The sequence below is a fragment of the Cannabis sativa genome, chromosome 6 (assembly GCF_029168945.1).
Source record: "Cannabis sativa cultivar Pink pepper isolate KNU-18-1 chromosome 6, ASM2916894v1, whole genome shotgun sequence".
Classification (NCBI taxonomy): Eukaryota; Viridiplantae; Streptophyta; class Magnoliopsida; order Rosales; family Cannabaceae; genus Cannabis; species Cannabis sativa.
The window spans coordinates 15361210-15387354 of NC_083606.1; the positions used below are offsets into that span (position 1 = coordinate 15361210).

The 26145-nt window shown below is 34.3% G+C and overlaps 2 protein-coding genes and 1 long non-coding RNA gene across 4 annotated transcripts; 2 read left to right on the plus strand and 1 right to left on the minus strand.

The window, feature by feature from the left end:
* Positions 1 to 7778: 7778 nt before the first annotated feature.
* Positions 7779 to 9458, plus strand: LOC115725778 (uncharacterized). Its single transcript, XR_004013456.2, has 2 exons — positions 7779 to 8643; positions 9101 to 9458. It is a non-coding gene; the product is annotated as an uncharacterized LOC115725778 (long non-coding RNA).
* An 8697-nt stretch (positions 9459 to 18155) lies between these two features.
* Positions 18156 to 19809, minus strand: LOC133038800 (uncharacterized). 2 transcript variants are annotated; one of them, XM_061117122.1, is made up of 3 exons: positions 19415 to 19809; positions 18601 to 19293; positions 18156 to 18506 (listed from the first exon to the last, which is right to left on the minus strand). In XM_061117122.1, exons 2-3 carry the CDS (start codon positions 19102 to 19104, stop codon positions 18303 to 18305), a joined length of 708 nt encoding a protein of 235 aa, XP_060973105.1. In that variant the 5' UTR covers positions 19105 to 19293; positions 19415 to 19809; the 3' UTR covers positions 18156 to 18302. The 2 variants fall into 2 exon arrangements, with proteins under 2 accessions (XP_060973105.1, XP_060973104.1); XM_061117121.1 differs by having other exon boundaries at positions 18601 to 19809.
* A 2103-nt stretch (positions 19810 to 21912) lies between these two features.
* On the plus strand, positions 21913 to 25192 carry LOC115725777 (stellacyanin-like). Its single transcript, XM_030655388.2, has 2 exons — positions 21913 to 22325; positions 24763 to 25192. The coding sequence occupies exons 1-2, from the start codon at positions 22121 to 22123 to the stop codon at positions 25092 to 25094; spliced, it is 537 nt and encodes a 178-aa protein (XP_030511248.1). The 5' UTR covers positions 21913 to 22120; the 3' UTR covers positions 25095 to 25192.
* The last annotated feature ends 953 nt before the right edge of the window (positions 25193 to 26145 follow it).

Below are 26145 nucleotides of genomic sequence, written 5' to 3' on the forward strand. Positions count from 1 at the left end.
CAAAACCTGACTCTATATGTCTATAGTGACACGCAAAAAGTGAATGTAAAAAGGATCAGTGACACGTGTGAAGTGTCACTAAAAACTATCTTTCCAGTCACCCTCATTAGTGACGCGCGTTGAAGTGTCACTAAAAAATTTTAGAGTTACTCAATGTGTGTCACTAAAACTCATTTTTCTAGTAGTGTATACTTACACCTTGGATAAGTGTTATGTTCTTTCCAGAACATTGGCAAAGTATGCTAGTTTCGGATGTATGGAGTATACATTGGACTGGGACCGATATTGATCTTTGTAAAGATATTATAATCTTACCGTTGTATCTTTCTAAGTCAATATCACTAGTTGATCTTAGATCAAAAGATCTTAATCCTGACATGCTTAGGTTTAATCTCAGGAGTGCTATTCATGTTCTTTGATTTGTTAGTTAAGCCTACTTTCTGGTCAGGGTGTATAAGCCCAAGTTCTTGTCTAACCTATCTTTTTCATATTTAGATTGATTTTATCTTGATTTAAGCTTGAATATAAATAGAACAAAATCAAAGATTCAACACCAGAATTTTACAAGCTTCATCTGCACTGAGAACACATCTCAGCCGAATAGTGCTTGGGTTTCCCGAACCAGGGTAAATTCATCCACTAATTCTCAAAGGTTCATATTACAATTTCCAATTCTCTCTAAAGGAATCAAATACAACCTTAACAGAAATTAGTAATGAATTACCAACAACAATCAAGAACACTGATTGTTAATGCACAATCCTCAGGCCGCAACTGAGCTCTTCTTCAACATGTCTTCAACCTGAAATCCCTTCAGATATGATGATGAAGATGACACTGAACTCCCTTCAGTTTGAACTTAGCAATTTCAGATTCAGATCATTCCACCATTGATGAACATCCTCAAGCTCCAAGATCTGACCTGCCATGAAACATACAGAAGAAACAAGACGAAAGAAACGTAATCCCAAATCTCCGATCAAAAGTTAGTCAGCAAAATACCCAGAAATCGTATTTATACCCAGCTAAACCAAGAAACCCGAAATAGACAGCTGTTACCATCTGAACAATTAAAACCTAAAATATCTTTGCTGACGTGGACTAACACTAACAATACGAACCCTAGACAAAACACTACGAGTCCCAGACGCAACTGGAATGCTGCTGGATATAATTTGTCACTACAGAAAATAATAGTTCTAACAATCTCCCCCTTGACAAATTATGGTCAATGACAACAATACCAGTGCGAAACAAAGCAACCATCAAAATATAACAGAGTCTAAACAAACAGAAAAGCAAACACTTTAAACAACCAAACAACAAATGCACCACTACCACTTTACATACAAAGGATAAGTATGTCTCCCCCTTCATTGAGCATAATCCATGTCAAATTGTCCCCCTAAGAAAATAAGAAGTTTATCAACGAGCTCCCCCTGAATGGCGACAGAAAATGCAACATAGACTCCTCATTGCAAAGAAATTCCAAAGTATCTATTACAACATTAAAGAAGAAAGATAAACCATCTCACAATATGCTACAAATGAGATTTATTTTTATTTCAATCAAAAACATGCCAAATGATATATCTCAAGAATTAACATGTTCAACTTGTAAAGAGGAAACACAATGAGTGGCCTAATCAATTAACAAGTGATCAATGATCATTTGAGCAAAGAACAAATTCATTCAACTTCACAATGAGCCATACTTAATAAAAAGATGAGACAACTTCTACCAATCCACATATTCACACACACTTGAGAAAGACAATAAACAAGGAATTTTTTACAGGATTTTGAACCAATATTTTTCTTCAGTGTGTGCAAGTGACCTCATGTGAGAACATTGGCTCACTCTCTCAAAATTTTTATTAAGCTGCCCATTTTTTTTTTGCCTTTTTTTTTTTATCTTTAGACACTCCGGCTCTTTCTTTTGCAACCAGCTACGGCTTTCACTCTCCCTCAGAGATGTAGCCGTCCTCTTTTAATCAGAAATACTAATATAGAAGGAGCATACTACTTATTAGTAAATGGACTAAAGAAAGCTCTTCCCATTGCATCTAAAATAGGTAGCCTTTTTAGCTGGGGAAAATAAAGGTTCAAAAGATCCTGAAAAATTCACCTATTTAGAGCTTCCTCGATAGAACTGGAGAACCTGTAGATGGGACATGAAGTGCCTCATAGAAAAAAAATGATAGCAATCAAGGCTTAGCTGAACAAACAGAGAAAGATAATGATCATATACCACAACGAATTAATCAGATAGAACACATAAAAAAAACTTCCCAAGTTGCACACATTAATATGAGAATTCAAGGCTTTATTAAACAAAAATCCAAGAGAGCATCAAGAATAATATGTGATTATCCAATGTATTTTTACTCAACCAATTCTAAAAAATGATATCCGTTATCTATATATTTTGAGTCAACGTGCATTTTGAGAAATGTTTGTGGAACTTTCATTATCACACATGAAGACACATAAACAAGCAATGAGGAACACTAGACAACATATCATGTGTGTATCATATTTCTTTTGAAGCAATGGAGTACGATGTACAACATGATCAAAACCAGCATACACTAGGACAAAAACATCATTATTTCTTTGTTTAAACCCAAGATTCAACAGTATAAGGTTTAGAAGACCATACCATAGCACTAATAATAGTGAATGAGCTCTTGAAAGACGAGGTGATGATTTAACACTCTTATTTCTTTTGGTTAAACCTTTTAGAATAGCAGTAAAGTCTCCAATATCTGATTTATCCAATGATGCACTATTACATAGGACAACATTGTCCAACAAATAACTACCATCACTAGATCTCTTCCTTGTTAAGACTGAGCACCCATCAAATGAAACTAAACAATGAGTTTTAGAAAAACTTACAGTGTAATTTGCATCACAAAGTTGACCAATGCTTATCAGATTTGCCTTGAGTCCTTTCACATACAAGATTTCGCAAGAAGAGGTGCAGCTCTACTCATCACCAAGTCTCCTTTTCCAATAATATGGCCCTTATTTCCATCACCAAAAGTGACAACTCCCTCCTTTGCTTCTTTGTAATTGACTAACAATTTCTTGTTGCCCGTCATGTGTCGAGAGCAACCACTATCCAAGTACCACTGTCCTTCCAGAAATGCAGACAGTGAAACTTAAGCTACCAACCCAACATTAGATTCACAATCAGCCTTCAATCTCCACTCACATTGAGATCCTTCCTTTTGAGTTTTATTGGGTTTTTGAAAACTCATAGGTCGATTAATCATAGCTTTCAAGTAGTTCTGCAGCTTATAGCATCTGGGTCGAATATGACCCCTCCTGTTACAGAAGTGACACACTGGGATGAATATCTCCATCTGAGATATATTCTCCGGGGCAATTCTTCTTCCTTCTAACTTCACCTTGGTAGGTCCAGATGGAACATGGAATTTTCCAGTGGGGTCTGAGGACTGAGGTGTTGAGGGAAATGATGATTGCTTGTCATCCTTTTTGTCTAGGTTGATCACTGGTGTAATGGACTCTTCTACCCCCAAGTTATCTCCTTGCTTATACAACATCTTGTATCCGATAGAGGTTTGATCACCATAAGGTTTTTGAAGTTGAAGAGTTTGATTGATGGCAGCTGTTCCTGGAGGGATAAACTCTAAAGCCTGTTTAGCTTTTATGAGTTCAGCTGAAAGCTTGTAGATCTCATTGTCCTTCTCATCAAGAAGTTTGTTGAGATTCTTAACAGTGTCCTCCAGCTTGACTTTTTCAGACTCTATCTGCTCCTTGGCACTATTCAGACCTCTAATCTGCTTGGTCATATATTCCCATTGAGCAAACATCTCTTCATATGCATTTTGTCTTCCATTACTGTCGACTTCAGACACAGTGGAGACTCCATCATCCTCAGATTCAACAGACTGATGACTTTGAGCCATGAAAGCCACTACCTGTTTATCCTCATTAGAAATTTTGCTTGCAATAGAGTCTTTTTCTTCGTCACTATCGCTCCAGGTGGCAATAAGGGCTTTCTTCTTTTTGAGAGTGTTAGCACACTCGGCCTGAATGTGTCCGAACCCATCACATTCTCTACACTGAATGCCCATGCTCTTATTGTCACTGGGTTGCTGACCAGGCCAGAAGTTCCCAAGAGGATTTCTTTTGGAAGCATTTTTCTTACCTTCAGAACACAGTTTCTTGTACTTCTTTTTCAAGAATTTTGCATAGTTCTTGGTCATCAAATCTACAGCTTCATCCGAGAAACCACGGACAAATGCAGGATAGACTTATTTTCTTCTTTGTGAATGAACGCAATATTGTTGTCCCCTTTTTCTTTGTTCACATCCATCTTCTTTTTTTCTTTCTTCCACCTTGTTAATGACATTTCATAATTCTGCAAGGATCCAATCAGTTCATCAAGATCCAGTTCCTCCACGTTTCTCATTTCTTCAATGGAGGTTACTTTAGACATAAATCTCCTAGGTAGAACTCCAAGGACTTTACGAACCAGCTTTGCATTAGAATAAGTCTTTCCCAAAGCATAAGATTCATTTGATATGTCACACAATTTAGCATGGAACTCAGCCACCGTTTCTTCTTCCTCCATTGATAAATCTTCAAACGCTTTTGCCAAAGCACGAAGACGGGATTTCTTTACAGCATCCGTTTCTTCATTTTTAATTCGTAGTTTTTCCCAAGCCTCTTTGGCCATCTCACAGTTTGCAATGACCTTCAATTGATTTGTGGAAACTGCATTGAACAAAGCATGCATGGCCTTCGAATTAAAATTGGCCCTCTCCATCTCATCTGGAGTCCACAAGCTCCTAGGTTTTGGTTTGGTGACACCGTTATCCATCATCGTTGGGCATGTCCAACCATCTTCTATGGCCATCCAAACTCTTTCATTCACCGCCCTCAAGAATGCTCGCATTTTGGTTTTCCAGTATGGGTAATTAGCATCTTCCAGCATTGGGGGTCGTGATGTGGATCCTCCTTCTCTGAACATCTCCATTCCTGTACTAACAAGGAAAAACAAAACAAAGATAGAGAGTAGTATACTCTCAGAGTCGTGTCTGGAGAGGGGGTTAGTTCCAACTGGGTGTTGCAGAAAGAAAAAATGCGGAAAAATCAAGAATTGCAGCAACAATAAATTTCAGAATAACGAATCTTGCAAGAACCCTAAGGATCAATATTTCTAACAGAAATAGCTGGCTCTGATACCAATTATAAGCCCAAGTTCTTGTCTAACCTATCTTTTTCATATTTAGATTGATTTTATCTTGATTTAAGCTTGAATATAAAAAGAACCAAATCAAAGATTCAACACCAGAATTTTACAAGCTTCATCTGCACTGAGAACACATCTCAGCCGAATAGTGCTTGGGTTCCCCGAACCAGGGTAAATTCATCCACTAATTCTCAAAGGTTCATATTACAATTTCCAATTCTCTCTAAAGGAATCAAATACAACCTTAACAGCAATTAGTAATGAATTACCAACAACAATCAAGAACACTGATTGTTAATGCACAATCCCTTGTGCTGCAACTGAGCTCTTCTTCAACATGTCTTCAACCTGAAATCCCTTCAGATCTGATGATGAAGATGACACTGAACTCCCTTCAGTTTGAACTTAGCAATTTCAGATTCAGATCATTCCACCATTGATGAACATCCTCAAGCTCCAAGATCTGACCTGCCATGAAACATACAGAAGAAACAAGACGAAAGAAACGTAATCCCAAATCTCCGATCAAAAGTTAGTCAACAAAATACCCAGAAATCATATTTATACCCAGCTAAACCAAGAAACCCGAAATAGACAGCTGTTACCATCTGAACAATTAAAACCTAAAATATCTTTGCTGACGTGGACTAACACTAACAGTACAAACCCTAGACAAAACACTACGAGTCCCAGACGCAACTGGAATGCTACTGGACATAATTTGTCACTATAGAAAATAATAGTTCTAACAGGGTGATACGTACATTTTGGGAACATGGTAGTGTGATTGAGTGGGAGCGCTAAACATAGATATGGAATCTATAGCTTCTATCAGGATATAGAAGTAAAACGATGATTTCCTTTGAGCTTGGCTTAATAGAGATAAATGGAAGAGCTCTTGTTTCAGTGATTATATATTAGTTCACTAAAACATCATTTATAAGAAGCTAAGTGTTTTAAGGATAAAATACATTGAAGGGTGAAACGGTAAATTTATTTCTACTTGGTGTAAATCATCTATAGAGGATCTCTGATTATTGAGATTAGAATGATGGTTAAATGTTTATAGCGTATCTATATCGTGGAACATATAGAGCGTTCTATATGACTGAGAGTGCAATTCCAAGTTCTATGGTGTATCCAATAAGGAATTAATAAGTTAGGGAATTTACTTGGTAAATTCTAGTTCTCCTTATTGGAAGCTTGGTTGTATAGGCCCGTGGTCCCCATACTAGTTGAGACCATACTGCTTGTAAGACTCAGATACTTGATTTTAATTAATCAATTATAATTCTAAAATTAGACTGTCTAGTTTATGAATTTTCACTAAGCAAGGGCTTAATTATGAAGAAAAGAGATTCTAGGTCTTATTTATTAATTGAGAGACTTTATTATGTCTAATTAATAAATATATTAAATGGTAATTTTATTTGATAATTAATTTTAATTATTAAATAAATAGTTTTGGTATTTAAGTGGTTAGAATTTGAAAAATGACATTCTTGAGAAAATAAGGGAAATTTGTCAAAAGTGGAAAAATTTCAAAGTGGGGCCCATTACTATGGCCGGCCGCTTTGTGGTAATTTCCACTTAATTTTTCTATTATTTTAATGCCTAGCTAATAAATCCTAATCTAAACCTAGGTGGTTGCCTATAAATAGATAGTGATGGCTCACACTTAAATGATGATGAAAATTCACCTTCAGTAAAATTTTCCTGAGCCTCCTTCTTCTATCAAATTCGAACCAGCCCCTCTCTTTTCTTCTTTATATTTTCATACCTTGAGTGATAGAGTGAGTGTCCACACACATCAAGTGGTATCTCAATCATAGTGTGTAAGGCTGTGAAGAACCCGCAATCAAGAGAAGGACATTCGGGCTTAGATCTTGGTGATACTTTGCTACAGATAGGATACAAGGGTTAGAGATCTGAGTGGAAGGAGCCATTAATATTCCGCTGCACCCACAGTAAGGTTTCTTAAACTTTATATGTGTTTATTTACATTATTTTAGAAATTCATATTTAGGATGTTAAATAACATACATGGTAGTAAATCTAGATCCTGGTAAAACATACTCCAACACTAAGAAGGTCATGCAGTATCTTCAGGGTACCAAGGATCATATGTTGACCTATCGGCGAGTTGACACTTTGGATATAGTTGGGTTCAGTGACGCCGATTATGTGGGATGCGTGGACGATAAAAGGTTCCACTTCAGGCTACATTTATATGATGGCTGGAGGAGCTGTATTGAGGAAAAGTGTCAAGCAGACACTCACAGCTTCATCCACAATGGAGGCAGAGTATATGGCGTGTTATGAGGCTATGAGGCTACTTGTCAAGCATTATGGCTGCGGAATTTCATTTCAGCACTAGATGTTGTAAACTTTATCACGAGGCCGCTGAAATAGTATTGTGATAATTTCGCAGCAGTAGCTTTCTCTAAAATGTTAGAAGTACTTTCCGCTCTAAACACATTGACATAAAGTACTATTTTGTCAAAGAGAGTTACAGAGTCTCTTATTTCCATTGAATACACGCCTAGCACTGGCATTTTAACAGACCCACTAATGAAAGGCTTACCCATATGTTTATTTTTAGAACATATTGCCTGAATGGGATTGTTGGGAGCCTAGCTTGTTAAGCTCAGTGGGAGTTATTATTTATGTATTGGACATGCTAGTATTTTGTATGGATTGCTTATGGCTTGTGTTTTGTTAAGAACATGCATTATGATAATGAAGTCACTTCTTTATTGTTGTTACATATGTATGCTTATACGTATATGTTGTTGTTCAAAGAAGTGACAGGTACAAAGCGAGATGAATGCGCATAATCTCAATTTTGTTGTACCTCATGCATGTTTGGATTGTTGTTGATGATTGTTTTTGAATTGAATGTCTACAAGGTCAATTCATACATGATATATGTATCCTCTATAGATATGATGTTGTGTATGTTTATTTAATTACCTTTATGTGAAATAATAGACATTATTATGGTGGCTTGATTGTATTGTCCAAGTTGGAGAATGTTAGAATTATTATAATAGACTAATACAATCATACGTTTAATTCCATAATACACAATCATTAACTATGTGCCTAATGTTGCTAATAACCATAATAGGATGGTTAACAACTTAATAATGTGTTAGAGGCACATGAGAGCACCCTTAATACTATAGTTGGCCCATTAAATTATAGTATACCATAAAGGACCCCAAAAGACCTATTAGTTAATAACCCCTTAGGGTTATAAGGGTAATAACATGTGTGTATATATGTGTGTTATGTGTGGTAAAGGGGTCATTAGGGATTGTGTGGTAAAAGAAAAAAGGGTTAGCTCCACAAGTGCTCTCTAGACTTTTGCTTAAAGATCTTGGTGGTGATGGCTCTCACGGATGGCATGGGAGGTATGTATTTTATTGTCTTTGATGCTTTAAATAAATACTAGATCTTGGCTTCAATAGTTATGGATTATATTTGGTTAATACTTGCGAATACTCATAATCTGTAATTGTTTTTCAACATCACCCCAACCCCGCCTCGAACCCATTTCCAGTATATAAATTGCACTCTACTTTTGTCCTATTACCCATTAAGGCTGGTAATTCTAATCCAATTGGGTGGGTACCCAAAAGTACTCGTTCCCTCGGCCCAAATTTCCATCACTAATTTTCAGAGGAAGCCCTTGCCTTGACCCTCTCCCAAAACGCTGGCCTTAAATTCTGGAGAGATAGCTTCTCACAAACTACCAATATCGTTGCCACAATATTCATCATAAACCACCAAAGTCTAGGCTCTGTCGTCACTCTCCCTGAGCTCGCTGCTATGTTTGTAATACAAACTAAATTTTCGTCTTTTTGTCAGAGTACTATGAGCTCCATTATCTTTAGCCACGTGTCCCAATACCGATATCAAATGAGCCACAGAAGCTAAAGCTGAAGTTGGTTCTGTTGGTGGCGGCGCAGACGCAGTGATTGAGCACTGATCATCATAAGAAGGAGATGAATGGACGGAACATGCTCCTCCTGGTCCTGGTTGGAACATGCTCCTCCTGGTCCTGGTTCATCTTCGGCAGTTGCTCTGATTTTCTAGAAGCTAACTGCAGCCGTTAAGACAGTGACCCACACCCATATATTATTAATGAAGGTGTGTAAATCAAATCTGACATAATATAAAACCAGAGCTTTGGAATGGGAATCTAGTATGTTCACTTTTCTTTCTCTATCTCTGTGTTTGTCTAGTTATTTTTTTTTTTTAACTTTTTTAGTATAATAAAAAATGGAAAACAAAACCTTCAAATACGGTATTCTGAACATTCTTTACAAAGTATTAATATGGCATAAAGAACCTATACAAATGTAAAATAGCTAACAGCTTATAACCTAATTACATTAAAAAGTTACGGAATAAAAGAGTTCATTTTTTTTTTCAATATACCGTGCAATTTCTTCTAAAAGATAATAATATGTTTATAATTATTGGTATGAGACTTATTTTTAAAGGCCTTTTAGGTAGGATCCATTAGCAAATTCATGAGAGTTTAGGCCAAAAAAAATAAAAAAAAAACAATATTATACCAATGCGATCATAGATAATGTCCGACGTCCCAAAAATAATTAAATACAAATTGTGGAATGGGTACTGGAAAATTTTGAAAAGAATGACATAATATTTTTATTATTATTTAGATAGTTAATTGTCACCCAAGTAAGTATAAAAATTCAAATTTGATTATTACAATATTAATAACACAAATTTTGTTTTATTTGTTAAACGATCAACAAATATAGTAACTTATAATTGTGCTAGAGCTTCAATATTTTTCCTGGTTGTATTTTCGATAAAGAGTCTTTTTCATTCGACTTGCTACCATCTTTAGTAGCGGATTTCGATGATTAATAAAGATGTATCTTCCATTCAAAAAAAAAAAAAAAAAAATAAAATAAATAACACCAAGAAGAAGCAGCGATATACATCACACTATTGGTATCTTTCCTGGAAATGTAATTAGGGCTGAACATTTAGACCCGCAAACTCAAAAAATCCGAACACCCGCCCCGACCTGCTGCCAAAAAAACTGAACAATTAAAAACCCGTGTGGTCGGGTTGGGTCCAACCCGAAAATACCCCACACGGGTTTCGGGTTCGGGTTTTAAAAATGTATAATTTTTTAGTCGGGTTTTAATTCGTAATCCGAACAACAATAAATAAAAAATTAAAAATATTTTTTTATTACATAAAAAAATAATAATTTTAATTGTTAAAATTTATAACTTAAAATTGAAAAACAATACTATTCACTTTTACTGTATTGTACACTATAACTATTCACTATTCATTCCACCAAAAAAGCTTAGAAGAATTCAAGAAACTCCCAGCAAAGGCGGCTGCTTCTTCTCCGGCGGGGTCTCATCCCAGTGGTGGACTCAATCCGGTGAGCCTCATCCCTAACATCTAAACCTCCTTTGCCCTCTTCCGTTTTTCCAAAATCTGATAGCTCGTGTTCGCCTGTGCCCCCGCTGGTGTTTGCCCGTATCCGCCTGCTCATTGCTCGCTAACTGTCGAGATATGCTTCTCCGTTCTTGACTCCTTAGTTATTAATGTTATATGATTTTATAATTTATATTTTAACATACATTATTGATTATATATTTAATTAATATTTATATAATAATTATAGTATTATACTATAAATCTAGCTATTGTCTACTGAAATTATTATGGGAAATTATAGTAAATGGCCCCAAATCATAGGAGTATGTTAGTTTATGTCCTCATTTCAAAAAAATATAGCAAATGGCCCTACATCATAAGACTATGTTAGTAAATGTCCTCATTTCAATTTTTTTTTTTTTTTTTTTTAAAAAAAAAAAAAATTAGAAGCAAATTATTTAAACATTATGGTATATCTATATTAGTTTTGTTAAAATCTTTTTTATTTTAAAGTTAGGTCAATTTTTTTAATTTTTTATGAGTTGTTTTGGGTTGTTGGTATATAGATTTTGTTGTACGGTATATTTCTATTTTGTTGTATGGTATATTATTATTTTTAGATGATATTTATTTTTTATTATGATATATATAATAGTGGTATATAATTTTATTAGCATAATAAAAATATTTTAATGTATGTATATAATTTTATTGCCATGATACATATATTTAATTATTATTTTTATATTTTTTGATTGTATGATTATTTATTTTAAATAATATTTAATTAATTTTTATTTTATTATTATAATGGTCATGTTATATATATTTTAATTGTGGTATATAATTTAGTTAGTATAAATATTTATATATATATATATTAGTAATCTATATTTTTATTATTATTATTTTTTGTATATATGTTTTGGTGCATGGTATATGTATTTTTTGTTATACGGTATATAATTTTTTTAAATAATATTTAAGTTTTATTTTTTATTGTAGTACTTTTGTTGACATGATATATAATTTTATTAGCATTCTATATATTTTTATTTTTATTTGTTGTTATTATTATATATATTTTTATTGTAAGGTATATATTTTATGTTATATGGTATATGAGTTTTATTGTATAGTATATCATTTTATTTTAGATAATGCATGTTTAGTTTTTATTTTAGTATACATAAAGGTGATATATAATTTTGTTAATATGATATATATAATTTTTTTAATAATATTATATTATTTTATTTTATTTTTTATTGTAGGTATATACGTTTTATTGTATGGTATATGATTTTTGTTGTCTATAATATATTATTTATTTAATATGATATTTAGTTTCTATTTTATTATATATAAATTTTTTGGTATGTATTCATATTTTAATGGTGGTACATATAATTTTGTTAGCATGATATATATATTTTTTGAGTATTAATTTAGTATTGTTATAATTTCTTTGTGGTATATAATTTTATTACTACGGTATATTAATTTTCTGTACTACGATATATCTAATACTGCTGTATATATTTAATGATCTAATATATTTATTTATTTTTGTTACAATATCATAATATGCAATACTAAAAAAAATTAGGTAACTTAATTTTGTTATTATATATATATTTTAAAAAAATATGTGATAAATCTATTTTTATAATTTTTATTATCTAATTTATTAGATTTGGCCATTTTCTTAATTTTTTTAAAAAATGGACATTTACTAACTTAGTTACCAAATTGAGGGCCATTTTGCATCTCAACCCAATTATTATTAAGGTAGAAGAAGGTAGAATGATTGAGTTAGGTTTGAGAATGAGTGAGTTATTATATAAGAAAGAGAAAAGAAAACCATGGAAAATGCATTTCCTTGAAAATTAAAATTGGGTTCCAACCAAATTCACTATTTAGACCCATAAATATGTTAATTATAAAAGAAAAAAGACCCAAAAAATGTTAAAAATAAAAAATGGTATTTTTAAAAAATTATATATCATTTGAGCACAAAAATGAAATATTCTGACTCAACCCAATAAAACCAGAACCCGATCAAGCGAAAGCCGCCATACCCGACCCGAAATCCGACCTGACCGTGCATTTTCAATACCCGAAATCCGAATATCCAAACTCGTGTGCAGCCCTAGATGTAGTCTCATCAATTTGGCTCTAGATTGGAAGACAAGACATCTTAGTTTTGACATTCCATAAAATTAAAGCAAAATAAAATAATTATATTTAAAAAAAAAAGTACATTGTTAATCTACCCACACAAGGGAAATTTCAATTTTTGGCCTTAATAATACAAGCCATATCAAAATTTATACCCTTCCTTAATTTGTACAAATTTAGTCCATTAATTACATGAACTTCCCATTTTACCCTTTTTTTTTTAAAAAAAAAAATAAAATAGCTAAAATCTGAAATGATCTTTCTCTCTCTTCCCTCTTCCCTCTCTCTCGTGCACCACTCTCTCTCTCTAGAAAAAAACTGAAAAATTAATCAAAAAATTTCCCTCTATCCGTCCCACTCTCTCGTCACTCTCTTTATTCCCTGTTGAATGGTTGTTTTCTCGGTAGGTGTTGGTGGAAAACCGAAGCACAACTCAATATCACTCAAGAATCTTACACCATTATAATGGGTAAGTTGTATTTTAAGCATTTTGTTTGACTTTATGTAGTTTAAAATTGTTATATGTGTGTTTTTTGTTGGAACTGCTGTTTTTTGGTCTGAAATTGTTGAGATCCGCGGATCCGGTTTTCGATCGAATTACAGGTTTTCCAGTGTTATCGATGATATATCGATACTATGTCGATGGTTTGTCGATGATTACAAAAGGGAAGGTCAGTGACGACCATTATCGACGTTATGTCGACATAATGTCGACATGTTGTCGACATCATGCAACCAACATGGTATTTACTTGTTGTCGACATTTTGTCGACATTTTGTCGACAGAATGTCGACACAAGCATTTTTCTTTTTTTTTTAGAAGTTGTCGATATTTTGTCGACATCATGTCGACAAAATATCGATGCAAATGAAAAAAAACCGTGAATAAAACATAAACATAACATAACATTAACATTAAATAAAGTTCATTAAAAACATAACATAACATAAAAAAACATAAAAAAAAACAGAAAATAAAGTTCATAAAAAAAAAAACAAACATTAAATAAAACTCATCACAAGCCATAACATAAGAAATTATTTTTTTTTAAATTCTTTGGCTTGTGGGTGAGCCTTGCAATACTTGCATAATGTTCCAGGCTTCATAGGTTTACCGTTAAAGATGCCTAGTTTGCAACGACGGCATCCTTCGGGAACCCCGGTGGTGGAGCCGCCATACACCGCTTTGCAAAAATGTGCTTCAAGTTGCCTGAACCTGAACTCGTTCCCACATCGTTCTCTTTCGAAAGCTCTTTGGGCGTCAAAAACTTTCTGCATTTCAGGAGTAACTATGCCAACATCAGGCTCCTGCTTCAGCTCTTCAGGAGTTAAGATGGGGAATTTGCCGTTCTTTCTTGGGGCCATATTTAGAACTTAAGAATAAGAGAAATTTTTAAGAGTAAGAGAGAAGTAGAAGACAAGAGCACTTATGAATAAGAAAGGGATTTGCTTTTATAGAGCAGTAAACATGTTGGGAATGTATGAAAATTTAATGGTCATTAAATGCGTAACTGTACAGGTAAAACGCATGAAATGGTGTATTTGTCGACTGAATGTCGATACTATGTCGACATCATGTCGACAACATGCCAATTTAGTGTCACTGCTAACACATTTGTCGATGCCATGTCGACGTCATGTCGACATGTTGTCGATAGAACACGTGTCTGACATGCAACGTGTCAGTTGGGAAGGGTTGTTGGGAACGTAGGTAAAATTTATTAACATTAAATGTTCAACCGTTGTTAATTGTCGATTGAATGTCGATGGTATGTCGATATTATGTCGATGGCGAGCATGCTTGGTGTGGTTGTCGACTGTATGTCGATAGTATGTCGACACAATGTCGACAATCAATGCCCTTATTTCTGCTGTTGTGATTATCGACATTATGTCTATTGATATCGATGGGATGTCGATTTTTATTTTTTTTTGGGTGTTTTTTCCTTTACTTACCTTGTTTTTTTGGTTTGCAATTGCAGGAGACAAAGTGTTCCTTGTTGTATCGTACGATGGTGTTTGGTTATGTGAGAATTATAATTGGATCTACAAAGCAAATAGCAGCTTGACGTTGACAGTTACAACCGAGACAACCCTACAAGAACTGCGACAAATTTTATATGAAGAGTTGGAAGTTGATCCGGTAGCGTATGATTTAAAGTTGGAGATTTGTTCCTTGTACATGAAGGGAAAAATGGTTGCGCCAGAGGTTATTAAGAGAGAACGCCAACTGAGAACGTTTTTAGAGATGAGGGAAACAATGTCAAATACAGAGTTTATGCCATTATTCGTGACCAAGGTGAGAAAAGTTGGGAATTCGGAGCCTACGCCGCCTACTAATCCTCTCCCTCGGAGTGTGGTAGGGTCTTGCGTTCCCAAAACAGATGTTGGGAATGGTGTGAATGAGGAGGTTCCGGCCAATTTAGAGGTTCCGACCAATTTAGAGGTTCCGACCAATGTAGGGCAAGAACAAGAAGCGACAGGATTTAATCAGTTTGAAGAGTTCGATACACCCTTCTACAATAACGATCCTATTTTAGATTTGAATATGGACGATGAACATGATTTAGCAGTCGATGAACCCGTAGCGGGACCATTGTTGAGGTTAGAGTGTGTACCGAGTAACCAAGGTACACAGCGAGAACGACAACCTCGTAGTGAAAATCGCACTACACCTGGAACTAGCAGTAGTCGACCAGGCAGAACTGAAGAACATGCTCGTCATGCAACGTTCTCAACGTTCTCCTCTTTTGAAGTTTGTACCAAGTTCAAAGCTCCCATGTGGACAAAGGAAGATATAATGGAAAATCATGAGCTAACTACTTGTTTACAAAGTAAGGAAGCAGGGGTGATAGAGCTTGGTAATTTTTATGAAAACAAGGAAGAACTGAGACAAGTAGTGGGTAGGTTTGCACTTAATAACAATTTCGAGTGGATGGTGAAGAAGTCATCCCCTGATGTGTTGTACGTTACATGCAAGGCTCCAGATTGTAAATGGAGATTGAGGGGGAGGAAGAAGATGCATTCTGACAACTTTGAGGTCACTGTATTTCACAATGAACACACATGTAACTTGAATGCGAGACGTTCAGATTACCGTCAAGCAGCACCATGGGTAGTTGGCCACCTTATTAAGGGGAAGTACACCCAAGACGGAACTAAGTACAAGGCTAAAGACATACAGAGGGACATGTTTGACAACTACGGTATCAGTATGAGTTATGTGAAGGCGTGGAGGTGCAGGGAGATGGGACTTACGTATGCTAGGGGTACGCCTGAGTTTTCATACATGAAGCTTCCCGGGTACTTGTACATGCCGGAACGTAAGAATCCAGGTACCATTACTGACTTGTACTTAGAGGATGAGCGGTTCAAGTACTGTTTTATATCACTCGGTGCATGTAGAAGGGGCTTTTCTTTTTGTTGTCCTGTTTTGAGTATCGATGGCACCTTCTTGAAGACGAAGTACGGCGGTATAATGTTAGTTGCTGTGGCATACGATGCAAACAACCAATTGTTGCCGGTTGCTTATGGTATCGTTGACAGTGAGAATAACGACTCCTGGACGTATTTCTTACAGAAGTTGAGGGTAGCAATTGGCGTGGTTGAGAACTTAGTGTTTGTGTCAGATAGGCATCAAAGCATTGATCATGCTGTTGAACTCGTTTTTCCCGAAGCAGTCCACTGTGCATGCTATCACCACATTGTTATGAACGTGAACGCCAAATTCAAGACTGATGCTTTTCACAACCAAATATATAATGTTGTTTACGCATGGTCGAAGACTGAATGCGATAGAGAGTTCGAGAAGCTTAGAAAGATGAATCCGGCCATTGCTGCATATGTGGAGAGTATAGGGTTTGAGAAGTGGGCTCACCCTTATTGTTTGGGCGATAGATACAACATCATGACGAGCAACGCTGCTGAAAGCTTCAATAGTGTCACAGAAGAGTTTAGGAAATATCCAATAACTACTTTGGTTGAATTTATCAGGTTCACACTCCAATCGTGGTTCGCTGATCGCCTCGAAAATGCTGACAAATGTGCCACCCCTTTGGCCACGCTCTTTGAAAAAAACTTGGCAAAAATTCATGAAAATGCAAGGTACAGGCGCGTCCAACGAAATGGAGCCAATTTGTATAACGTTGGTAGGGGACCTAACGGTGAAAGAGGTGGTGATGTGAATCTAGTTGAAAGAACATGCACATGCGGCGTGTTCACGTTATTGAAACTCCCTTGCCTTCATGCATGTGCTGCGGCATTGAAATCGAACACAAGTGTGTACACGCTTTGCTCACCTTATTATTCAAAAGAAACGTGGAGGAAGATTTACGATGATACCATCAATCTTGCTGGTGACGAGGATGATTGGGTTCTCCCAGAACACATCAAGAATATGAAAGTTGGGGAACCTGTGGAAAAGAAGCATGTAGGTCGTCCAAGAAAAAGCAACGCTGGAAGAAGACGGGAGAACCGTTTCCCGTCTGGTGATAAAAAAGGTTCTGTACCACGAAACTGCAGCCGCTGTGGCAGTTCAGGCCACAACAGAGCAACATGCAAAGCCCGCATCTGAGGCGTCTTGTACGTATTCGTTGGGAAATTTGATATATTGTAATGATGCATATTTTGTCATAGTTATTTTTGTTGAGGTTGAATATTTTTCAAATATTTTAATTATTTTTAGGTTTAATAGTTATTTTTGTTGAATAATATTGATATTTTATATTTGAAACCACGAATAATTATCAAAATTTGAACGAAAAGAAAATCTATATATACATAACTGTAATGTTAATTACACAAAATATACAATGTCCCAATAATTACACATATAATCAGCCGACATTTTGGTAAAATAAATCGACACACCACCGTTGACGAAACATAGCTATCCGGTCTGGCGTCACATCGGTCAATCCACGCTGCATCATGAGATGCTCCACATACTCAATGCAATAGACGCCACAATCACCACTAAATGCAAAATAAAATGTAAAGTCAGTCTAACGTAAAACATATTTTAATACTATAGTACTTTTTTATCGCTATGTACCTGGTTGCTGACTTTGGAACTAAGTCGTGAGTGGCTCGAGTCGCGTGCATTTTTGGAAGCACCGTGATGTCACAGTTAGCTAACGCCATGATCTGGTTGTTATGTGGAAATTCCCCGGTTGCAAGGATTAGCGAGGGCAGCTATCGCCCAAACCTTCAGGATGGGTTCCAAGGCGGTCCAATGACAGACGCCGGAATCACGGTCGTAGACATTAATTTTCCACGGCTCTATGTCGACTTCAGCGCTGACCCAGTGCCTTGCCTCGGGAAGGTTCAGAACGAAGTAAATAAACTCGTTACCCCTCCATCTCTCAAAGACTTGGGACTGTAATTACAGAGAACAACGAAACAATTAACAAACCATAACAATCTTCCCAAACAATTAACATTTAAAATCTTACTAAAACAATACCTTATGAGCCCCTCTGCAGTAGTCCAGGATATAATCCTCCCATTTAAAGTTTTTCCTCGGACCCTTGTGGCTCGTCCATGCACTGCTCATCATGGCGGTCACGAATGTGGAGAGAATGATACCATTCTGAGGAAATGTCAGTGGATAGTCGGTGCGTCGCCTCCTCAGCATATGCATTGCTGCATCTATATGCTGCATATAAAGGGAAATGTCAGTTAGACAAAAAAATATATTAATTGCACATAAAGTTGTAAAGTGAAGTAATATTATAAAATACTTTACTTACGTCATCTGTAAGCCATTCCTTTGGTGTGAGCATTATCCAAAAGAATCCTGGACCATAATCACCACTTCTCAAATCCCGAAGTCGGTGGTTCGGAATGAGTCCAACACACCACTTTCGGAAAGTGGTTAACAATTTCTCATCCGGTGGCTCCAGGGGATCAAAAGTCGAAGATGGCCTATGTCTCCTCTTCATCTCCGTATAGTCACCGAACCATACAGGAGGCTTTCTCTTCCTCTTCCGACTCTTAACCACTGCAGGTTGTGCCTCTATGGACAGAATCTCACCCTGCGACTCGGTGTCATGTACATGGATAAGAGGTTGTGCCTCGATCGGAGTCGCTGGAGCTCCCTCATAAGGATCGTAATCGTCGGGGAAGACCTCATCCTCTTCTACTGGGGGTGAAGCAGCTGGTGGTGGGGTAGATGGATCTGCTGGGGCCTCCGGTGCTGAAGTTGTCGTTGGCGGACGATTCAACATGGCCAATATGTGTCTGAGCTGCTCCATAATTACGTTCTGACCACCCTTCAGCTCTACATGGCTGGTCTCGTATGCCTTCTTCAGCTCGACATGAGCAGCATACAGACCCTGAGTGTCAGCCTCGATCCTATCCAACTGAGCCACTAAATCAGTGTACTTGGCACCCCGAACGCCTGATGAAGATGGTGCACTGGGCTGAGGTTCTGAACCAGTGGCCTGAAAAAATATATATCAAAAAAATACGGTAAGCATACGATAATTCCACAATGTAACAAATATCACAAAATAAAAACAATAAAAAATAAAGACATAAAAAAAAAGTTCCAAAAATTGGTACCTGAGTGTCTGTTTCCTGAGTGTCTGGGACCTGAGTCTCTGGTACCTGACTACCTGCCTCAGCCTCTGTGTCATCCACAACATCATCAACCAGGTTCTCCACACCATCGTAAGATATGGTCCTCACAAATGCCTCCTCCTCTGTCCGTGGAAGTAGCCCCTTCACCACTTCAAGATTCTGTTTATGGTTCAAAAAATATCAAAATAAAACCATTTAGCATTTATTACAAGCATTTATGTTAAATAATTATTCTGAACATAAGTGAAAATAATACCCGTCTAGAAAATAATGCGCTGACGTCTTTCTTCCCAATATCGCCTTTGCTTGTCCAGCTAAGCATCCTGGGGAACCGAATCCCGTGGTTCGTGCCATACCTCTTCCCAACCTCCAAAATGGCCTCGTACGCCCAATATTGTAATGCAGGTGCGAAGCCATATGCTGTGTATTTGCACTCGTGCTGAACATCCGAACTCAGCTTCTTCTCGTAGTTGGCCTTCTGTTTCAACATGTCTTTCTGAAGCGAGTGCATGAGTCTGGCGAATGAGTGCTTCCCCCAAGGAATCCGGAAGAAGAACTCGAGGTCTTCCACATATCTAAGTATGTGAGGCGTGATCAGCGCGTTTGCCTCGCGGCCCAGAAGCACTGACTTCACAAACAAGCACAAGCCGAGCTTGTACAAGTCTTCCGGGTTCTGACAGTTTGTGAACTGAAGTTGGAGTGCTTCTGTCTTCACACTATCAGACCGGTTGAAATATCTGTTGATCAATCGGTCTGACCCCGAGCGCGCGACCAGCGCAGCCTTCTCCTCTTCTGTTGGCCCCGAGGAGAAGTCCAAACCCGTAATGATTGCAAACTCCAGCACCCCGAATCGGACCTCCTTCTGACCAACATAAAACCTCATCCTCAACTCCTCCTGAGCATCCACTTTCATTTTGTGGAGCATCAGCTGGTGAAATAACACCGAGGAGAATGTCAACAGTACGGCATTCCAGAAGTTCCCGAAACGGCTTTCCTTCGCCGTGTTATTAAGGTTGAACTCCTCAAACCGAGCTTTGATTTTTGCAAACACTCCAGTGCCCCTATATGTGACGCGGCCAGTAAAATGCTCGGTGGCTGGAATAATGAGTTTGGGAGCCATCTGAAAAAACAAAAAACAAATAAATAAAGCTGCCAAAAAACTTTAAAAATATGTCGACATTATGTCGACATTCCGTCGACATTATGTCGACATTATCAAAAGCAGACACAACACTATTATGTCGACAAAATATCGACATCCTGTCGACATTCAATCGACAATACAAACATAAATTCAATCAAATAACAATTACACAACATATCGACATACTGTCGACATACAGTCGACATTCAGTCGACAATACAACCTAACAATCAACAAGTTAATATAATCGACATACCATCGACACGTCGTCGACAATATAGGGCAGAAATACATTTAAACTACCAATCGACATCCTATCGACATTCAGTCGACAATGCAAACATAAATTCAATCAAATAACAATTACACAACATATCGACATACTGTCGACATTCAGTCGACAATACAACCTAACAATCAACGAGTTAATTTAATCGACATACCATCGACATACTGTCGACAACTCGTCGACAATATAGGGTAGAAATACACTTTAACTACTATGTCGACATCCTATCGACATACAAGCGATATCCTATCGACATACAAATTACAGCAACATTCAAACAGACACCCAATCTATCGACATCCTATCGACATCCTATCGACATGTCATCGACAACTCTGTAATATACACATATTTCATAGAAACACTAACATCTACAACCTAAAGATCACAAAAGCTACAAAAAATCCACTAATCTGAACAACATGCAATAATTGGCATCCAAATCTATGAAAAATATATTTTTTCAAAAAAAAAATCTTACCTTTAACTGAATTTCGTGGTGTAGGCAACGGTTTTTGCTCGTGGGTGATGACGGCAGTTTCTCCTCGTGGTGGCGACGGCAGTTTTGCGTCGGTTTGGGTCGAAGATCGACAGACGGTTTCGGTTCGTCGATTGGGTTCGTGGGTTTGGTTCGTGGGGTTGGGTTCGTGGGTGGTCGACGACGGCGTGGGTTTGTTGGTTTCGTGGTCGACGCTGTGGGTACGTTGGTCTGGTTCGTGTGGGTTCGTGAAGAGAGCGAGAGAGAGGGAAAGTCTTTGAGCGAGAGAGAGGGAAAGTCAGAGAGCGAGAGAGAGAGGGAAAGTCAGAGAGATAGTGAAAATTTTATTTTAGGGGTATTTTAGGAACTTTTTCAAATTAGAGGAATCAATTTGTTCAAAAAATTAATAAGTCTAAATTTTGATATTGAGTATTTTATTAGGGCTAAAATATGAAATTTCCCCCACACAATCACAAAGAAGGACTCTAGTATTTGTTAAAAAAATGATAATTAGTATTGCTTTAATTTCGTCAAAGGTTTCAATAGATTTTAAGATTATCATTATTGATTAATAATAATAAAAAAGCAATAGTCTTCTACTTGGTAAGAATACATTCATTTAGCGTAATCAACACTCAATAACAAATAGTTCAAAATGAAAAACATTTAAATAATGTAATATATAATTAATCCGCCAGTTTTCTTCTTATATATAAACATCTGAGTTTCAAGAGTCTGGACACCCAAATATCGATTTCCAAATTAAAAAATATAAAAATGGATGGATTAATGGTGAGGATGATGAATAAGAAGCAAATGAAAATGGGTATGTTTGTTGTTGTTATGGTGGGTCTGCTAAAGGTGGCAGCTGCTGACACTTACACCGTCGGAGGTGATATGGGATGGACTAATCCTCTATTTGGAGAGGCAGCCTACTCTGCTTGGGCTAAATCCAACAGATTTGACGTCGGCGATGTAATTGGTAAGCTATTAACGGATTATTATATTATTATGGGTAAATAAAAGGGAAATGCACAAAAATAACAAAAAAACAATAAAAATACAGTTTTATGGAATTTTAAACATTTTTACGATTTTTTTTTTATTTTATTTACATAAAATAGGGTTTTTTTATGTTAAAATTTTGTTCATTTGTTGTTAATTTTTTGTTATATGTATGTTATTTTTTGTTGTTATTTTGATGTTATTTTCATGTTACTTTTATGTTAATTTTATGTTGTTTTCGTGTTATTTTTTGGAAAACCTTAAAAATGTAAAAAAACATTCTTTGAACGTAAAAATATAAATATTTTATAAAAAATGGTGTCTTATGTAATTATTCCTAAATATAAAATTTTGGATCTTGTTTTTGTTTTGTAAAAATTATTAATTAGACCATCTATTTTATTAAAATTACAAAATGGACAATGTATTTTTCAAAATTGTACAAATATGACCCTATATTTATTTTTTGTCAAAATAAATTTAATAATAATTCGATCTAAAGATGTTGTGATAAATCTGGTTACATTTTCTATATTTGTTCGTATTATGAATTATCTTAAAGTTGGTTATATTAAATATAAAATTGTTGAAAATTGAGTTCAGAGTCCTATTTTTATCATTTTGAAAAATATAGTGTCCATTTTGTCATTTAATAAAATAAAAAATTTAATTAGTAACTTTTACAAAATACATGTAAAATAATATATACCCTATAATTATTTAGCGAATATATCACTATTTAATATAATATTCTTTATATTATTAAAAAATATACATAATATTCATTATTAACAATTTAATAAATATTATTTCATGATAATGCTTCCATTTAATTATGAATTCAATTTCAATGAATTAAATACTATTAAAACAATAATTGAAAAATCTATCTTTGTCTAAAATAATATTATTTAAATTCTAATTTTTAAATAGTAAAAAATAAGTCAATAATTACTGGTTTGATTCATTTATTACGGAATTTTACAAAATTTTCATTGTATTTAAGTTATAACTTTCAATCTGCCAGTCCAATTTGAATGAATTTGATACCGTTGAAAATTTAATTAAAACATCCATAAGTCATAACTTTATGTGAAATAGTAATTTTCAAAATTTGAGTAAAAAACTCATCATAAGTTATGATTATTCAACTATGAAATATCATAATTATTTTAAAATTTGAAGTAGTTTGAGTAAATTTTATATTAAAATGGGATATTATCAAATCATTTGTTTATTTTATTTGACTTATATTTTTAACATTCAAAATAAGAAAAAAAATAACAATGGTAAAATTATTCCATTTGACAAGACGATGAAAATAATTATGTTTGTTTTACTATATCTATATGGTGAAACAGTAACATTAAATATATTACTCTAATCAAATTATAATTCATATATATATTATTATTGTAACGTGCTTATCTTATTAAATTAATTATATCATTTTCACTTTTAAAATTGTAAAACATAGTAATATTATAGATTTGATCAATAATTTGCAAAATATTTTTAATTAGAAAATAACATCTTCTATTATTATATGATAATTAAAAATATATATAATTAAAATACTTTCAATAAAACTAATAAGAAAATATATATTAGAGGGTACTTTTATAATACATCTCACTAAAACATGTGTACTGGTGCAATATTTCTAACTATTCAGAAATTTAGAATAATTTATAATATAGAAATCAATGTTCAAAATGTCTATTTGACACACATGTAATTAAATAAAAAAGTACTGTGTGAAACATACTCTTTGAACCCTTGGCATATTAATTTTTTATTTTTTTGAATTTTTCAAAATTTTACAGGATATCTTAAATAACGACAACGTATAATACTATAAAAAAAATTCAGATTAATAATTTTTTTTTTAAATACTGAAACAGATAAGAATGTATCAGTGTATCTTTTTCAAGGGTGTGTTGTAGAATTTTCTTTATTTTTAACTAATAAATTTATGTATATATATTATTTGATATAATGAGTTTTTAATTACAATCTATTTTTATTTTTATTAATTTTATATCCTATTACTTATAATAATCTAGTCTAGTATTTATACGTAGACTAATTTGTTTGACAAGTTCATAAAATATTTAAACTTTTGGAAGTTGTTCCATTATTTTTATTTAGCGAATTAGTTCCTTCCTTTTCAAAAAAAAAAAAAAAAAAAAAAAAAGAATTAGTTCCTAAAAATTTAAGTTTTTGACGAATTCCAAAAATTGAATAGTTCACGGATCAATTTCAAGAAAACTATGTAGTATGACCGTCACAAAAGGACATTTGGTTTTATTTTTGCATTGTCAAAATGTAATTATTATTATTACTTTAAAGTGTTTAGTTAATGAGGGTAGGGTTTGTGACATTATTAATTAATTATTTCAATGTTGAAACAGTGTTCAAATGGAGGGGTAGTAACCATAACGTGGCCGAAGTATCAAAGGCAGATTATGATAGCTGCAACATAAGAAACCCTATCAATGGAACAATCTACAAGACCAGCCCAGTAAATATTCCCTTGACAAGTAACAACACAACTCGCTACTTCATTTCCACCATCGCTGATGACTGCACCAACTTCGGTCAAAAGGTAACCATTAGCATGGACAATCAATGGTTGGACGATGATCACCACAACTCTGCTCCTTCTTTCCCACTCAACAACATCTTCCTCACTCCCTTTTTTGCCTTTTTTCTCAACATTTTGTTATTATTTTTTTCTCCCTAAATAAATAATATTAGTATACTAATTATATATTGTTCATCCATGATTTCATTTTTGAATTATTTCAATTAGTGTAACAATTATTATTTTATTTTACCTTGTATCTGTGACAAATTTTAATATACTAGGTTGTATAATTAATTTTCTTTGTAATGAGGTTTAATTAAGTGATGTTAAGTACAATACATATATGTTAATTTTTTTTTTTAATTAGATAATGTATTTTTATTTTTTAATTTTTAAAATAGGAGATTTGAGATTTTAATTTTTCAGAATTTTTTTTAGCTATTACGGCTACATTTATGTGCTCTTTAAATGTAACGATATATATATACGTATTTTATATATACAATAAAAGAACGAATTTTATTGTTATACTTATTTTATACGTATTTTATATTAATCTATCTATGTATAAGGATTATATTAAAAATATTTTTACAAAATTTAAATTTGATTGGAGAATTAATTACTTTCAAAATATATTTTATATATTATGTCTAAATATATATTTTAAAAAAATAATGATAGTGATAGATACAATATTCTTAATTTATAGTTATCTGAGTGTGGTTATAATAAATTGTAAGTGAAATTAAGGTTTAAATATGGGTAAATACTATTTAGGATCATGTATTTTGCAAAAATTACTAATTGGACCATCTGTTTCGTTAAATGACAAAATGGATCCTATATTTTTTAAAATGGTAAAAATAGGACCCTGAACTGATTTTTTTTTTCAAAATAAAATTTGATAATAATCCAATCTAAATGTGTTATATGACAAAACTGTATATATTTTCTGTATTATTAGTTCGTGTTAGGAATTGTGTTCAAGTTGGTTATATTAAAAAAAAGTTGTCCAAAATTAAGCTTAGAATCCTATTTTTACTATTTTAGAAAACACACACTCAATTTTGCCATTTAATAAAACAAATGGTCTAATCTATAATTTTTGGAAAAACAAAGGGTCCAAAATGGTATTTATCCTTTAAATAGATATATATTTTATATATAAATGTGATTATATAATATTTATTTTTAAATATATATA